The sequence below is a fragment of the Schistocerca americana genome, chromosome 1 (assembly GCF_021461395.2).
Source record: "Schistocerca americana isolate TAMUIC-IGC-003095 chromosome 1, iqSchAmer2.1, whole genome shotgun sequence".
In the NCBI taxonomy this organism is placed as follows: Eukaryota; Metazoa; Arthropoda; class Insecta; order Orthoptera; family Acrididae; genus Schistocerca; species Schistocerca americana.
The window spans coordinates 1,090,002,370-1,090,021,536 of record NC_060119.1 but is presented as its reverse complement, the minus strand read 5'-3'; the positions used below and the strand labels follow the sequence as shown (position 1 = coordinate 1,090,021,536).

Here is a 19,167-nt window from a genome sequence, read left to right as displayed (position 1 = left end):
GGATGTGATCTTAACGTTAAACCTACTGTTGAGATTTTCTGGTGATAGTTTAATATTAAGATGGCAACTGATGCCATTATAAACATATGAACTAATACCACTCCAAAACTTGTGAATGTGAAGGAATCTATGGCCTGATGCTGTATCAGACCTAGAAGATGAAGTGATCCCACTATTTCAATGAGAGAAATTGCAGACACGACACAGCAGATTGGATCACTGATGATGACGAAGAGAATGTCTGTGACCTCAGCCTAAATGCTCATTCCGAGGATCAGGGCAACTAAGATAGCCATGTAAGGAAATCCATTATGGAGAATGAATTGTCCACAGCACTATCAGATTCTTTGAATGTAGATGATCCAGAGGCTATTTAGGTTGCAGATGGACTTAACGGAAATGAATTACTGCGTGTTTGTGTCATATTTTTAAGTGTGTTAACTTTTAATTAAAATGGGTTGCAGAAAGTGTAATGGTTATTGTGAGTAAATGCGAATCAAACCCCTTAATATATGTGTATAATTACTCTAGATTCACGTGAACTCGATATGAGTGGTGATTCTGCGAAACATAGCTGGTGCATATAACAAGATTTACCTGTACCACCAAATAAAGTGGTGCATTGTTAAAGCTCCATACTTGTAATTTGAGGCTCAAAATCTCAATCTGGATCCCATATTTTATTCTTTTTGTTTGTTTTTTTATTTCTGTAAGTCTGTTGAGCAGCTGTTCAGATGATTTATTTTGTATAGGGCAAAGCTAGTTGCTTTCCACATCATGGCCTGTTGAAGCTTTCTAAGTATTGGGATTAAATGTATGGATTCCTCATAACTTCACATACAATTTTCCTACTTGAAAGTTTCTGTAAACAGTTAAAAGTATTGTATTTCTACTGTTTGCCCCCCCCCTCCCCCCCCTCCCCCCCCCTCCCCCCCCCCCCTCCCCCCCTCCCCCCCTCCCCCCCCTCCCCTCTCCCCTCTCTCTCTCTCTCTCTCTCTCTCTCTCTCTCTCTCTCTCTCTCTCTCTCTCTCTCTCTCTCTGTGTGTGTGTGTGTGTGTGTGTGTGTGTGTGTGTGTGTGTGTGTGTGTGGGAGGGAGGGAAATGTTTCTTACAATTAGTACAACTTACTAATTTGTTCTTGGTATCCACATGAAAGCTGGAGGAGACATAAAAGAATAAAATAAGTTATTGAATTAAAAGAAGTTTCAAAAGACTTCGTATGGCACAGTTTGCAAGGGAAAGAAGAAAATAACAGCTAACATTGTTTTGTAAATTCCAAAGATAGTGTTTGCTTATTGCTATAGCAATTAAATACTGCATAGATAAAACATAATAAGCTGTTCTCAAGATGTGTGGTCAAGTTTCCAAAGACTTTGCATTACTGAAAAGGTCCCCCAATAATTACCAGAGACCAACACTCTGTAGCAGGGCCTTTGCTGAAGTCACAAAAATTCTGGAAGGAAATAAGTTAAGTTACTTGTAGAACTTCTAACTTGTGACCATTTTCTGAAAGCAAAATCTGTAACCTTTAACAATTCTAATTTATACAAGGTGTGATTCAGAAGTTTCAAGACTGATTCATTTCTGTGTAGGGGAGTGCGTGTGGACCGGTTCCGCCAGGTGGGGGAAGTAGTAGGGGGTCTCAGGGAATGAACTGATGCTGCGGCAGTTGCTTCGGGAACCCTGGAGATTGCGCATCACTTGGCAGCATGAGTGCGTGTCATTGACCTCGGTCGAAAAGTGGGAGAGACGGAAATGGAGCAGCATTATGCGATTAAGTTTTGTGTGCGACTGAACAAAACCGCCACAGAGACTCTCAGTATGATTAAAGAGACCTATAAAGAAGAAGCCATGTCCCGTGCAATGGTTTTCATGTGGCACAAACGTTTCAGAGGTGACTGTGGGAATGTTGAAAACGATGACCACTCTGGGAGACCATCGTCAAGCTGAACAGATCAAAATGTGGAGAGAGTGCAAGAACTTTCAAACAATGAGCGTTGTCTTAGTGTGAGTGCTCTGCCCGCTTGAGGGATCAAGTTCGCTGCATCCGCCCGGTGATCAAGGGCGATTGGATTCTCCATCACGACAACGCGCCCGCTCACACGTTGTGCGCCGCTGCTGAAGTTTTGGTCAAGTTCAACGTTACGACACTGCTGCCGCCACCCTACAACCTCGACTTGGCTCCAAGTGAGTTTTTCCTTATCCCCGAATCAAGACAGTCCTAAAAGAGAAGTGATTAAACTCCATTGACGCCATCCAGCAGGCTTTGACCAGAGCCCTAGACAGCATGACATCCGAGGCCTTCCAGAAGGGCTACGAACAGTGGAAGACGTGCTGGCAGCGCTATGTTGATGCTGAAGGATCATATTTTGAAGAATTTTAGTCTGCTGTACTTAAATGTCCAATAAATTTCTTGTTCTGAGTTAAGTCTTGAAACTTTTGAATCACACCCTGTATAACTTTCCAAAAGTAAAAAGATCTCATGACAGAAGTTCTTCAAAGGAGCTAGCTTTTATTTGCATCAGCTTTTTATGACAGCTCATTTCTGCAGGAGATTGTGAAATGTATGATTGGATTGTAACCACTTTTTATGTTTGATGCTTGGCCAGTTGTTCATCAGTTATCTATCAAATACCTACATTTAGTATGGATATTTGTTTCTTTCTAATATAGTCCAGTTGGTAATCGAATGAACTTTGATGTCCAGGTTTACATTCTGAGTAAAGAGGAAGGAGGAAGACATAAGCCATTTATGTCATATATTCAACTGCAGATGTTCTCAAAAACATGGGACATTGCATCACAAATTGTAATACCCGAAAAGGAAATGGTAATGCCAGGAGAGGACGCAAAGTAAGTAATATGTGAGAATGTTTGTTCAGTGTTTTCTACTTTAGTCTTTTGATGGTAATGGTGCACATATTCTGACAGTGATGAGAAAAATGTCTTTCTACAGCATTATATAAAGTCATCGTTTTTATCCGTAGAGGTCTGATAGCCTGTGAGAATTTAAGGAATGATGAAAAGTAAGCAATTAATCACGAACGATTTTGTTTATTCTCATGTTATGACAGCACGTAGCAAATTTGTAGTCTAATTTCTCAAGCTGTTACCAGACAGATTCGGTCACATTCACTCATGAAGGAACTGCACGGGTTCCATAGATGAGTAATGTTTAGACCATATGTCAGAATTCTGCAGCTACAAGATTTACCAAGACTTTGTCAGTTCTTGATGGTTCTGGAGCATAGATGATCGAAGATAAAGGAAATGAAAGCATTAGAAGACAGCAAAACTTGGTTTTGATGATCAGCTGGATTGGTTGGATAAGGAATGAAGACAATGAGAAAAAAGCATAATAAAGAATATAATTAAAGAAATGAAATGTTTGTGCACATATTTGTGTGTTGCTGTTGAAAACTGTAAATGAGGGAATGATGGAAGGAAAGAATTGTAGGAATAAATTTAGAAATGAGTACATAAGGCTTGTAATTCATCATGAAGGATGCAGCAGTTATGCTGAAATGTAGAGAATATCTAGCAGGTGGGAGGTCTTGAATTCATTGTTGCATATAGACGTCTTATAAAGAGAACACTGTTTTGCTGTCTAATTAAAGTTAAATTTACTGTTACTTTGTAATGTAAATATCGTTTACATACAAATTTGCATATTAGCAGAATTTTGTTTCAGTTATATGGGAAAAGGTGGAACAGTTTTTTATTTCAGATGTGATGTAGTAATGAAATTAGTATGGAGGTAGACTTAGAGGAATTGAAGGGATGGTAATTGATTCTTTTAAAGTTCTTTACTATTGAATAGTTTTTGCAAGATGTTCAGTGACATGGAAACTGTGCAGTCATTAAACGAAGGCAGTAGGTTCACACAATCTCAAACAATTGTTGACCCAACACCATTGTATTACGTCTCAGTAATAGTAACTCAGCTGTTTAAGCTGGTTCGTCTAAGCTGTGTGGGTTGAGCACCTAATTACATCTTAGCGAGGACTGAGGGAAACAACTAGATAGAACCCAATATACAGTCTGGACAATCAGACCATGTATCCTTTAGAACTGCAGTGGGTTGAGAGGCTGCAGGGACTGCTATGGAGGGATGGAAGAGACTTTTCTTCTAGTGGTCGGGATACTGATGGTATCCCATCTGGGCATTGAGGATTTGAAGGTTATCAAGGGCTACAGGAGGCCAATATGAGAAGAAGGTGATGGCAGCAAGGCAGATGGTGTGCATGTAAATGCTTTATTAATCCAGTAAGTTAGAGCAGTTAAAAGTGCTTGCCCTCGTCCCATGGCTGCAGGGCAGCGTAGATCCTGACATCCATGTTCCATAGTTTTGATTTGTGATCAGGCATCGATCACACAGCACAAGGGAAGCGATGCTGCATGGCAGTTTGTTGTCTGGGGGCAGTATGATGACCCGGTGATGTTGATGCATCAGGAGCTTAGTTGGCTGCTGGTAACTAAGTGCATCCTCCCTGAGGAGGACTGGCGGTGGCTAGCGAAGCCCGTAGTGCCATGCGGTGTAGAGACAGAGTGGTACAGCGCCTGAACTCAGGACCTCAGCATACATATGGTGGGCAGATAACAGCTGTCCAGAGGATGCTGGAGCAGTCCAGCAGTACAGTGGCTGTTGGTTAGTCACCAGCTTTAACTTCAGCCTGGTCGCTCCAGTGGTGACTATCATTAACTCTCCGGTGACTGTTTGGCTGTCTGGGGGGGGTGAAGGAATGCAACACCAGTTGGTACATAGCCGTGTCAATGTCTTGTTATGAGAGACTCGTCACGCATTGACATAATGTGTGGCGCATTCTTCGTGTTGATTGTGTCATCAGCTGTGCACCTTTGGGACTGTAATTGGAACACCAAGTCCCAAATTTCGTTGATGTTGCAGTGTGCCACAACACATCTTTCCTCTTCAGAGAAATCGATCCTCAAATTTAGTTCGGCTTCACTGGCTCATTCTGAAAACCATGCACAATTCCTGTAAGGTGACACTAGGATAGTTAATGTATGCTACTACACATTGCGTCCAATGCTTACTTTTGACCACACCATCTATGCTTTGGTTTACTTTTCAAAGTCTGCTCACTGCTTTATGCAATGTTTCCTTTGCTGTCCCACTGCATCTCTAGGCGAAGCTAGTACATAAAGCAGTTACAATCCTTGACAATTACATGTCCATTTGGCAAAGTGGTAAACAATATCATAAGGGCAGCAGTGGTGAGCTCTGGTAGGCATCATACAACATTATGAAGCTACGTCCCACTCTTTGCCGTGTGCTACAGTTTTTGACTCTTATACTTCCTGCAAAAATGTATCACTTAAGCTAACCTAGTTATCACACAGCAAAATGATTGACTTGTTGCAAAATGTAACATCAGTACTTCCCTACCAGACAAAATTAAGCATGCCAAGTTTACACTACACATATTGCAGTACTATGCATTCCCCATAACTGGACGTCACACCAAGCATTTAGTTTAACGTACTTTAACTGTAGGAAAAGTCCCCTTTAAGCTCCTAGGCAGGCTTCTTGCGTTAATGCAACACAATCTACAGTTTGAATCTCATCATTCTTAAATGCATCCATAGACCTACCCATAACGTATACACACACGTTCAGAAGAGCAGCTTAATCTAAACTAGTTACAAGATTTAAGCGAGCTGTAACAAAGTCACTACAGTCACGTTACATTGCCCATAAGAACAGAGAACTATCAATTAAACCTTAAAATGTACCTCACATCTCGAATGACTAATCCAATGCATCGCATTGCAAAAGCTCTTTGATATCATAGACTTACAGATCTACAGCCATTCACCCAGCTACCGCCTGTCTCTCTTAGAACACCTGTCATACTCCATAAAATTCCCTAGTACATGGTCTGTTCTTCTTATACTGTTTCTGACAGTTATCCTAGGCAGATTTTCTGTTATCATGGGCACTGTTTCTCGACAGACCTGGAGCGGTTCAAATGGTGAAGTCCGGGCCAGAGACTCATTTCGGATCCGCATGGTGCCTTCAGTGTCTTTGCTGCTTTCGAGTCAGTGTCACATGACACAAAGACAAAAAACCCAAACCATAAGGTAATGTTGTAATACTGATGTACATTGCACTTTCAGTGCTGTCCTACAGTTTGCAACTGCCTTACAAGAAAGTAGTATAAGTTGCAGGAGTACAGAGCAGAAACAAAAAGGAAAAATGAAACTTTAGACACAACTCGGGCACTCTGTGGACATCAAACCATATGCCTGCTAAAGACCATAGGAGAGCTCTTAAACTAAGAACTTACATGACAGCATTAAGTTAGGTCTACAGCTGCTGGAATGGTTCTGCAGCTCACTGGGCACTGATCAGTTGCCAGCTTGACATAAGCAGTGCCCCATTGACTATATGTTTGACTGTTTGAGGCTGAAGGAATGCAGCACTGGTTGGTGGGTTGCTACATCGATGGTTTGTTATGGGAGACTTGCCACACATTGACATATTGTTTGGCTTAATCCACGTGTTGACTGGGTCATAGCTGCCTGCCTTCAAGATGTTAATTGGAACACTTTGTACCAAATTTCCTTGTCATCATAGTGTGCTGCAGCAGAATGATGGGCAGCTATATGGAGAACAGATACGGATGTGCTTCTCACCTGTTCATGTTACTTACAAACCATGTATCAGTCTGATAGCTATATCGCAGGTGACAGAAATACTGAGTTACTGTTGAATGACATTATTTATTGGAGGCTTGGCTCATGATCAGCATGTGAACTGGTTGCGTTGATTCAAATGAGATTTAGGACCCCCTCAGACCAGCACAAAGACAGCTGTGAGTGTAGCTCTGTCAATGTTTTAACAGTCTCTTTCCATACTCTTTCTGGCTCTAGCAAGGTAGTGTACCATAGATGGGGTTGCCAGAGGCCCTGCAAATTTCTGGGAAATTAGTATTCCAAGCTGGCAAAAAAATACTGGAGTAATGGACTGAGAGAATTGGAAAAATGACTTACGGCCATGGGGCCTGCCAAACTATTATTTGGCTAAATAGAAATTGAGACCTATGGAAATCTGGTGGCTTCTGTTTTAAGGGAAATAAATTGTAGTACTGTAAATACCAAAAATAGGTTAGTGTAGTTGAAAGAGAAGTTAAAATAAGATTGAATAGAGTGGAGTTATCAGAAGTGCAGTAAACTTTCGTTCCAGATGTAATTAAAATTGTGACATGTTCTACAGCAGAGGAATAAGGTAATTGATGTTAATCACACTAAAACATAATGATCAATTTTTATGCAAGAGCTGGACAAAAGGTAATGGAAGCTTTTTCAGTGGAAAACTTGAGATATAATACCAGAAATGTCACATGACATGACATGTCAGAAGAATCTTATGAGAGGAAAAAAAAAAAACAAAAAAAAAAAGATTGGCCTTAACACATTTCTCCTTACAAAAACAAATAGGTGGATGAGGCAAGGAACAAATGGAAATGGAAAATTAAGTTGACTGCATTTTATCGGTCAGTAAAAAACAATTAGGGTACCTAATTCATTTTTTAATTTAAAATGATCATAAACTTATAAGATACAAAGCTAGCAAGAAATAAACTTACTAGACAGGAACAGATGATGAGACTTTCTGTAAGAATAGGAGGGAATAAAAGATTAAATTCAGAAGTTCAGCATCTTAGGGAACACAGTTTATACACATGTAGATAAAAGGAGCAGTTATAAATAAAAAAGGTGCTTATGCAAACAGAAAAATCTGGAAGGAACAACAGACTAGAAAGTCTCAAATTGAACAATGTAGGTATTAAAGAGGAAAGCTTCAAGCAAATAAAATGGAAATATGATAAAATATACTGAATTTATAAATATCTTAAAAAATATGTGAGAAGATCCATTAAAATTTGGGAGGAACAATAATTGAAAGCAATAAAATTATGAACACAGTTATGCTGACTGGACATCACTGTTAACCATGTAAGAAGGCAAATGTCACAGCAACTAAGAATACTGTCAACAGTGTACAAACATGCAACACTTTATTTAAAGTTGTGTGGTTGAAGATATGAATCAGAAAGCACAGATAGTGAATAATCAGAATAACACAATTCCAGAAATTTCATAAAAATCTATTTGCAGTTCAAAGATAGTGAATACACCTGAAGGTGATAGTGTTTTAACAGAAAAGATTAAAGCTGAAGACAAAGTAATATAAAAAGAACAAAATTTCCAATAACTCAAATGATGCTGTAATTATTCTAGTTCATAATACAAAGGAGACAAACAATTTTAATGTAAGAGATACTGTATAATTTTATCACCATCTGCATACAAAAATGGGATTATCAGGTTGTAACAGGCAAAGGGGGCAAGCCAGCTTTAGAACAGTTACAGCGTCATGGAGTATTTGCAAATAACTACCATAGTTACGAGTATACATCACCATTTTGTCTGAGATTCATATATTTTGAAAAAGGCTTGCAGCTCAATTCAGACTGTGCTAACAGGCCTTGAGAAACAAGACACTGACTGAGCACAGACCAGTATATTAAAGACTTGTTTAAGAAAGTGAGAGAATAAAAAGTGAAAATGGATTCAGACAAACACATTCCATACCACCAAATCCTTCTGAGCAGTCCTTGTGGATTTCAAATCCCTAAACTGGGAAAATTAAGAAGGAAAATGTGTTAATGGAACATATCTGAATTGTCTTCACCATGCAGATAATGCTGTACTGTTTAATTTTATTTTAGGTAAATTTCACGAATGAATAGAAAAATTCAGTAAAAGAAAAGTATGAAAGTAGGCCTGAAAATAAGTTACAGTTAGATTAAAATGTACAGTAAGCACATTGAAAAGAAAATACAGTAGTACAGATTAACACTGTGAGATCACTAGGGGACACAGGAAAACCAATATACACTCAGGGACATTGAAAATAACACACCCCGAGGGAAGAAAGTTACAAACACGAAACTTTGCAAATAAGTACTGTGAGATACAATTTGCAATTTATCCAAGTTTGGTGCCAGTGTGCATGCCCACAGATCCTGCAGTGATACTGCAATTGAGCAGGGGCCCTATTGAAATGGCACATAGTGGACAAGTCATACATGTGACAATCGCACCCAACTTGAGGAGGATGTTAGTGGTGCACAATGCCAGGTAAACATGGTAGATTATATTTCTCACAGATAAGCCAATTTGAGAAGGGTCTAATCATTGGCCTGAAACAGGATCTACATCTACATTTATACTCCGCAAGCCACCCAACGGTGTGTGGTGGAGGACACTTTACGTGCCACTGTCATTACCTCGCTTTCCTGTTCCAGTCGCGTATGGTTCGCGGGAAGAACGACTGTCTGAAAGCCTCCGTGCGCGCTCTAATCTCTCTAATTTTACATTCGTGATCTCCTCGGGAGGTATAAGTAGGGGGAAGCAATATATTCGATACCTCATCCAGAAACGCACCCTCTCGAAACCTGGCGAGCAAGCTACACCGCGATGCAGAGCGCCTCTCTTGCAGAGTCTGCCACTTGAGTTTATTAAACACCTCCGTAACGCTATCACGGTTACCAAATAACCCTGTGACGAAACGCGCCGCTCTTCTTTGGATCTTCTCTATCTCCTCCGTCAACCCGATCTGGTACGGATCCCACACTGATGAGCAATACTCAAGTATAGGTCGAACGAGTGTTTTGTAAGCCACCTCCTTTGTTGATGGACTACATTTTCTAAGGACGCTCCCAATGAATCTCAACCTGGTACCCGCCTCACCAACAATTAATTTTATATGATCATTCCACTTCAAATCGTTCCGCACGCATACTCCCAGATATTTTACAGAAGTAACTGCTACCAGTGTTTGTTCCGCTATCATATAATCATACAATAAATGATCTTTCTTTCTATGTATTCGCAATACATTACATTTGTCTATGTTAAGGGTCAGTTGCCTCTCCCTGCACCAAGTGCCTATCCGCTGCAGATCTTCCTGCATTCCGCTACAATTTTCTAATGCTGCAACTTCTCTGTATACTACAGCATCATCCGCGAAAAGCCGCATGGAACTTCCAACACTATCTACTAGGTCATTTACATATATTGTGAAAAGCAATGGTCCCATAACACTCCCCTGTGGCACGCCAGAGGTTACTTTAACGTCTGTAGACGTCTCTCCATTGATAACAACATGCTGTGTTCTGTTTGCTAAAAACTCTTCAATCCAGCCACACAGCTGGTCTGATATTCTGTAGACTCTTACTTTATCAGGCGACAGTGCAGAACTGTATCGAACGCCTTCCGGAAGTCAAGGAAAATAGCATCTACCTGGGAGCCTGTATCTAATATTTTCTGGGTCTCATGAACAAATAAAGCGAGTTGGGTCTCACACGAACGCTGTTTCCGGAATCCATGTTGATTCCTACATAGTAGATTCTGGGTTTCCAAAAACGACATGATACTCGAGCAAAAAACATGTTCTAAAATTCTACAACAGATTTACATCAGAGATATGGGTCTATAGTTATGCGCATCTGCTCGACGACCCTTTTTGAAGACTGGGACTACCTGTGCTCTTTTCCAATCATTTGGAACCTTTAGTTCCTCTAGAGACTTGCGGTACACGGCTGTTAGAAGGGGGGCAAGTTCTTTCGCGTACTCCGTGTAGAATCGAATTGGTATCCCGTCAGGTCCAGTGGACTTTCCTCTGTTGAGTGATTCCATTTGCTTTTCTATTCCTTGGACACTTATTTCGATGTCAGCCATTTTTTCGTTTGTGCGAGGATTTAGAGAAGGAACTGCAGTGCGGTCTTCCTCTGTGAAACAGCTTTGGAAAAAGGTGTTTAGTATTTCAGCTTTACGCGTGTCACCCTTTGTTTCAATGCCATCATCATCCCGGAGTGTCTGGATATGCTGTTTCGAGCCACTTACTGATTTAACGTGAGACCAGAACTTCCGAGGATTTTCTGTCAAGTCGGTACATAGAATTTTACTTTCGAATTCACTGAACGCTTCACGCATAGCCCTCCTTACGCTAACTTTGACATCGTTTAGCTTCTGTTTGTCTGAGAGGTTTTGGCTGAGTTTAAACTTGGAGTGAAGCTCTCTTTGCTTTCGCAGTAGTTTCCTAACTTTGTTGTTGAACCACGGTGGGTTTTTCCCGTCCCTCACAGTTTTACTCGGCACGTACCTGTCTAAAATGCATTTTACGATTCCCTTGAACTTTTCCATAAACACTCAACATCGTCAGTGTCGGAACAGAAATTTTCGTTTTGATCTGTTAGGTAGTCTGAAATCTGCCTTCTATTACTCTTGCTAAACAGATAAACCTTCCTCCCTTTTTTTATATTCCTATTAACTTCCATATTCAGGGATGCTGCAACGGCTTTATGATCACTGATTCCCTATTCTGCACTTACAGAGTTGAAAAGTTCGGGTCTGTTTGTTATCAGTAGGTCCAAGATGTTATCTCCACGAGTCGGTTCTCTGTTTAATTGCTCGAGGTAATTTTCGGATAGTGCACTCGGTATAATGTCACTCGATGCTCTGTCCCTACCACCCGTCCTAAACATCTGAGTGTCCCAGTCTATATCTGGTAAATTGAAATCTCCACCTAAGACTATAACATGCTGAGAAAATGTATGTGAAATGTATTCCAAATTTTCTCTCAGTTGTTCTGCCACTAATGCTGCAGAGTCGGGAGGTCGGTAAAAGGAGCCAATTAGTAACCTAGCTCGGTTGTTGAGTGTAACCTCCACACATAATAATTCACAGGAACTATCCACTTCTACTTCACTACAGGATAAACTACTACTAACAGCGATGAACACTCCACCACCGGTTGCATGCAATCTATCCTTTCTAAACACTGTCTGTACCTTTGTAAAAATTTCGGCAGAATTTATCTCTGGCTTCAGCCAGCTTTCTGTACCTATAACGATTTCAGCTTCGGTGCTTTCTATCAGCGCTTGAAGTTCCGGTACTTTACCAACGCAGCTTCGATAGTTTACAATTACAATACCGATTGCTGCTTGGTCCCCGCATGTCCTGACTTTGCCCCGCACCCGTTGAGGCTGTTGCCCTTTCTGTACTTGCCCAAGGCCATCTAACCTAAAAAACCGCCCAGCCCACGCCACACAACCCCTGCTACCTGTGTAGCCGCTTGTTGCGTGTAGTGGACTCCTGACCTATCCAGCGGAACCCGAAACCCCACCACCCTATGGCGCAAGTCGAGGAATCTGCAGCCCACACGGTCGCAGAGCCGTCTCAGCCTCTGATTCAGACCCTAAGCATGCTGCTTGACAAGTTATGTGGCTCACCAGGTCGATCATTCAGAGTGTTTCTTCAGACAAGTTGGTGATGGAAGGATTGTGCAGCAAGTGATCAGGAATCCTACGGACATGCTCCACAATATAGGCAGCTGTACGGGTGCCAGTTGTTCCACATACCATTTCCAGACACTTGAAGATGCAAATTGGCAATCCAGGTGCCCTTGTCGTATACTGCTGTTAACATTGAGACATCAACAACTGCCGTCTAGTAGTACCACAGCAGAATGACTTGGGCAGCCACAGATTGGTAATACGTGGTGTTAAGTGATTAATCCTGATTTGTTTTGGGATGGATAATGACTGCATATGGATGTGAATGCAACCTAGTGAACAGTACAGTTCCACTCATGCTGTCGCACATCACATGATCTACACAGCTTGAGTAATGGTCTGGAGGGCCACAGCCTACAGTAGCCGGTCCCGTCTAATTGGGGTATGTGGAGCCTTAACAGGCCAGCATTATGGTGACGATATTCTTCAACCCGATGTGGGACTTTCCCACACAGTCTTTCAGCGGCACTTTTCCTGCAAGACAATGCTCGTCCTCATATAGTTAGAATTGCTGAAGACTTACTTTCAAACTCGTTTTCTGTAGATTCTTGGTTTGAAATTGCCATATTCCAACTCTTCCATGCTCCCTGGACATGTCCCCTATAGAGCATGTGCGGGACCAGCTCAAATGCCAGATGAAGCATGTTGCGACATGTATTGCAACAAAAGATGGTGCAGCCAGTTATTCATGTTGTGCTGTACCTGTCTACTTGTATGTACTGTATGTTTTCATGTCTTGATTTTGGGACCAAGTCAATGTTTCATCTGTATCATTATATGTAACAAATTTAATTTTAATTTGATGCTCCCCTCTCTGTGTGCTGTTTTTGATGTTAAGGGTATAAAGAAACAAAGTGCATTGGAAGACCTAATTATGATTGTAATGAAAATTAAATGGAAGCAAGCATGACGTAGCCATATAAATGTATGGAAGGCGTTGCAAACAAGTAATCTGCTGTGTTACCAGAGATAAGAAAAAACTATTGTCATTGTAATGGGTGGTGGGCAGAAGACAATAAATATTCAGTGTGCAGGAGCAAATGGATACATATTGTTAAAGACCATAATGCATGGTGAAGGCTAAAAGAGGTCTTCATCCAGCAGTGGATATCAAGTGAATTACAGTTAACTTTGTCTGTCAGAATTGTAGACAACCTTAAATTTTCCAGTAAATGGTAATTATAGTGCAGTGTACAGAGCCTCACAGAATATACAGACCGTCAGTACTACCCCATGTGATAACCCTCTCTTCGACCTGTCCCGCTCTTGCAACTAGTTCCTGTTTTGAAACTGGTAGTGATTTGTTAGACATGTTTGCCTTGGTTCTCCAACATCAAAGGAAGGTGCTTAGGGTAACTGGTAAAGTACCTGCCTGTTACTTATTTTGAAAGTACAGTTGATTCCGTTTATAGCAACATCGCTTTTAACCATGAGTTAACATAACAGTGAAATCCAAAAGTCCCGTCTAAATCCTTTGTAAATACTATATTTAGAAGAATCATTTAGTACACCAACAACTTATTGCAACTTCTTGTATAAAATCTTTTTTACTACATAGTCAAAAACGTATATCGGCTATAACATCCACTGTTCATTTTTGTTCGTTACGTATTTGGGGATTACTAACAATAATATAAAACTTACTTTCAAACTCGTTTTCTGTAGATTCTTGGTTTGAAATTGATGTGTGTTAAATAGTCACTCCAAGTACCACCTTCAAGATGTCGCAAAAAAGAGGAAAGTATATAATATTGAAGAAAAGTCACATACTGTAATATGACGATTAGAAAATGGGGAAATATATGTCAGTATCGTAAAGGAAATGGGTGGCTCACTCTCAACAATTTCTACAATTTGGAAGGACAGAGAGGAAATCCAATCTTTTTTGAACACAGTTCTTTAAAAATAAAGTAAGCGATATCACCTGAGCACAAAGATACTGATGAAACTTTACTTAATGGTTTAAGAAGCAAAGATCAAATAACACACCATCAGTGGACCTATTCTTCAAGCAAAATCCAGTGAATTTGAGTGTCTGTGGGGAATTCGAAATTCAGTTGTTCTTTATCTTGCAATACATTTCCGAGCTCACTGTGATAATATCGCTGGGAAAATTTATAGCAAAGCTGCCAGTGTACAAGATGGCATAACAGATTAGTGGCTATCTAAGAAGTGGGCTGCTTTGTGAGAAGGTTACTAGACAAATGATACATTCATTGCTGATGAAACTGGCTTGTTTTGCAACATGGCACCAGATAAGGTATTGAAATTTAAAGGTGGACAAGTCTAAATGTCTAAAGGCAGAGAGTCACAGTTATGGTTGCCCCATAACATGACAATCGTGTAAAGAAAAGCTTTTGGTGATTCGAAAAGCAAGAAAACCTCAGTGTTTAAAAACATTCACACCCTAGTTGTAGTTGATGGAAACAATGTAAAACCTGGAATGACATGTAAAATTTTTGAAAAGTGCTTGTGTAAGTGGGACTCTCAGCTGAAATCAAAGAAACTAAAAATTATCTTGTGGTTGATGACTGCACGGGAGCCTAGCTTGAACCTTTGTCTGCATGCGTGAATTTTTTGCCGTATGTCATTAGGTCAATTGCTGGCAAGCAGCAGTTGAGTTAGGTAATGTGTAGTGCTCATGTTGGTCTTCCATTGCAAGGGAAATGACGAAATGACTAGAGCAGCGCTACTGCATCCCTTTTTGCCAGAAACTGGGCAACAGCCAGTTGGAAACCATTCGGAAGATGGAAGATTGAAACATCTTTCAGTGGTGATGTTATGGGCAAGGTATGGTACAACCGGTTTTAAAGATAGCTGTATATAGGTGGAGTGGAGAACAAGCCACATTCTAGTCGGCCATCAACATGTGGAAATGACCATGTCATTGCCAAAGTGAATCCTGTGGATGCAGGACCATCGTGATTATCAGAGAGGTGAGCAGCAACACTTTTTCGACACATTCAATTGTGACTGGAGATTTGGCCGTGAAAAGTGTGTTGGCAAAATTCCTGCCAAAGCTGCTTACGGCGGAGCAAAAGTAGCTTCATGTTGAAATCTCACAGGACGTGCTGAACTCCACAAACAATGACCTCAACTTTGTGAACACCATAATGGGTATGACCTAGAAGCCAAATCCCAGTCGTCACAGTGGAAGCATTCCTCGTCACCAGGAACAAAGAAGGCCTGCTAAGTGCGTAGCAACATCAGTGTGATACTGACTGCTTTCTTTGACTCCTGCAGTGTGGTACACCACAGGGTAAAAAAAATCACCAGAGATTACTACAGGGATATCCTTTGTCACCTATGTGAAGCTGTTGGCGCTAGTGACTGGACTTGCAGTCAACAGGAAATTGGTGCCTCCATTACGAACATGTTCCAGCACATTCCTCCCACTTGATTCAGATTTTTTTTGGTAATAAAACAGATCCCTGTGCTTCAACAGGCTCCTTACTCGTGATACGTGCAACTTCTGGCTGTTCCTCAGACTCAAGAGGCCATTGAAAGAAATGCGATATTGGACAATAGAGGACAATGTGGCAGCAGCGAGAGCCAAGGTAATGTTCATTCCAAAAGAGTCTTTTTCGGCACTGCTGGGTAAAATGTGTGGAGTCCCAAGGGAACAACTTTGAGGGTAGTTAGGTGCCCAGTGCCCCAGGTAAGCCAACTTTTTTTCCACAGCCAAAGGTCAGTACTTTCCTAACAGACCTCATAAAACCTATGGACCAAAGAGTTACAAAATCTCCAACAAATCACTAAAGGAAATTTCAAGTGGTGATGACCATGTTACAAAAAGTCAGAGAAGGTAAAGAAGCAGTTTTCAACACCTTCGTGCAATTTTAATGATATTGGAAGCACGGGAAAATACCACTCAAAAGACAAGTGCCAATTGTTTTAAATAAATAGGATTCTGAGATCTTTTTTTCTCTATAACACAGTGAGGGTGACACATTCAGCAACAGCTGATGGTGCAGATGGGGACGAAATTGCCACAGCAGAATTAGTGCAAGAACTTTGTCCATATTTGTCAGCTTGTGAAATAGAGGACTTCACCTAGATAGACAACAATTTTATCATGTATGCCTCATCGAGTGAAGAAGAAATTTTAGCCGTCATCAAAGTAAATGAATGATTGACGAACATGAAAATGCTCAACAGCAGTGTGTTGGCTATCACTTAACGAAAAGCTCTCAGTGCAGTGAAAACCTTAGAAAAAGTTCTTATTTTCAAATAAGATTTTAATACAAGTGACAATAATGAGATATTAAAATGAATGCATCATCAAATGCTAAATGCATACACACATCTTAAATTGAATAACTATCTTAGGATGTGTAACTGTACAATACAAAAGGAGAGTTGCTACTCTCTTTCAGCTCTCTGCCATAGGTCATTGTTATTGTTGTGTGTGTGTGTGTGTGTGTGTGCGTGCGTGCGTGCGTGCGTGCGTGCGTGCGTCTACTACTGACAAAGGCTTTAATTGCTGAAAGCTATGATTGTGTGAATCTTTTTATTGTACCTATCGCGACTCAGCACCTCCGCTATATGATGAGTAGCAACTTTCCTTCTCTTGTATTATTCGTAATATCTTTGCTGTGATTGTAGAAAACTAGAAAATTAAAGTTCAATACATATGGCATGTTTTTTCCAAAGTACAGAAGTGGAATAATAGTGTACTTGTTATTGTTGTATTGTGGTTGTATTAGATATTTTCATTGTGTTAGGTACAGTATATCACATTTGTACAACATTATAAAGTGAAACGTAGGAGAAAGCATAGACTTTCATGTTATTTTATACATAAATATTGGCTTCTCATTTTTATTAGTGTTAATTGATTTTTGTAATACAGTAATTGGAACAAAGTTGTCATGAATGAGTACTGTACTATACAGTACTTACAGTAAGTTTTGAAAGATGCTCAACATTGTATCTCATCCATTATCCAAGGCTGTATTTGACGATGTTGAACAATTTACATGGTGGCTACTGCTTTCTTCACTTATTGAAGGTTTTTACATTTTTTCTTCCGTCTCTCTCCACATATACTGTAAGTGTACTGTATTTCTGCTACTATTTGAAGTCAATGACAGTTTAAATTTGGAAATGATGAAATTCCTATTTAAAAAAAATGGGGAAAAAAGAAACGGTTTGTGAGACTGTTGACTGTAACGACTGTAAACAGTTCATCTCTTTGATGTTTTTATCATCGGTTTCGACCGTATAACTATTCTTATCGTTAGTTATAATATTAATGTTTTGAGTCTCCTACCCTGCTGAAGGTATTTGACACCATTTTGGTAGCTTGTGTTATTTACACTGCATGTTTCACGAGGCAACTTCTCACGTATCCGCAGGAGCGTGAAAAGGTAGGAGAGAGAGAGTGTGTGTGTGTGTGTGTGTGTGTGTGTGTGTGTGTGTGTGTGTGTGAGAGAGAGAGAGAGAGAGAGAGAGAGAGAGAGAGAGAGAGAGAGGGGGGTGTGGTGGACAGATTCAACTGACTATATTGCATTACATATATTATTGATTTCTTCTTCAGGTTGGAGCTGAAAATGTTCAGGCCAATGGCATTAGAACAAGGGCAGAGGTTCACACTCAGAGATGGAACTGCGACACTGGGAACAGGTGTTATCACAAAAGTACTGAGTCGGCTTTCAGAAAAAGAAAGGATGGCATTAACAGGAGGAAAGAAGGCACGTGATAAGCTTGCAGAAGAAAGCAAATAAATAACACAGACATTAATAAAATTAATGTAGATTCAAAATAGACTGATTCTGCTGAAACATACAGTCTCCAGTGGCCATTGTACATATGAATTACTACATAATTCTCCAGTCACTGTAAAATGTTCCAGAAAGAATTGCAAAAGACAGTGAATGTTCTGAACAGTGCATATATTGTGAATTGTTTTGTGTTTTACCTGTTGCTTCTTTTGTGAATTGTTCACGAATCATAGTTGTGTACTGACAGTTTTTTACATGTAATGTTTGTTTAAAAGTGCATTAGCATCTCTGATTCTGAGCTACACATTAAGATGATATGAGCCTGGAAATTCGAAGTCTTGTGAGGAATGGTTTAGCTACCATTTCTTTCATGTATTGTGTTAACCTATCACATCAGGAAAAACTTCAGTATTTTGTGTTTTCAATTAAAACAGTTGATGTATTAGCTACACATTGATGACGACAAACTTTCATCTCTGAATAACATGCATCATTGTGAAAATCTGTTGTTTTGATCAAGTAATGTGAACTCATAATAATATTCTTATAATGAAATTTATTACTTTCTGTGGTAGTTATTGCACTTAAATTTAAGTTGTGTCACAGTAAATGGACCTTGTTTCACCTTTTCCAAGTCTATAAATGTTACAACTGGCATGTGTACTGTTTGACAGAGTATATAAAAATTTCCACTTTATTATTAATAAGCTGTTTTCTGAGCTATCTATCTCTGCCCTTTCCTATTTTGCCTGGGACTTCGATTATATTTAGTAATAGAATTATATTTGTCCTTGTGTGCTACTATGTGGCTTTTGAGACCTGAATGTTAAATTCTGCCTGTTAAAAAAAATAATTCTTCTGCAGACTGAAAGTTGTTGAGATTTTTTATGCCATTTTTTCTCTCTCTCTCTCTTACACACACACACACACACACACACACACACACACAGTGTCCCTAATTGGTGTGCTGGTTAAACAATCTCAAGATTGTTATTTAGAATAGAATATGTAGTGGTTCAAACAATAGAAACTCCTGGTTGGAATATCAATGATATTAG

At 40.0% G+C, this 19,167-nt stretch overlaps 1 protein-coding gene across 1 annotated transcript in view; it reads left to right on the top strand.

Annotated features, from left to right (window-relative positions):
* Nucleotides 1-18,816, top strand: part of LOC124550528 (elongation factor Tu, mitochondrial) — a 56,375-nt gene extending 37,559 nt beyond the window's left edge. The window contains exons 10-11 of the mRNA XM_047125319.1: nt 2,708-2,853; nt 17,926-18,816. Of these exons, the coding sequence (XP_046981275.1) occupies nt 2,708-2,853; nt 17,926-18,112 (333 nt within the window). The 3' untranslated portion in view covers nt 18,113-18,816. The remainder of the gene's footprint in view (nt 1-2,707; nt 2,854-17,925) is intronic.
* The last annotated feature ends 351 nt before the right edge of the window (nt 18,817-19,167 follow it).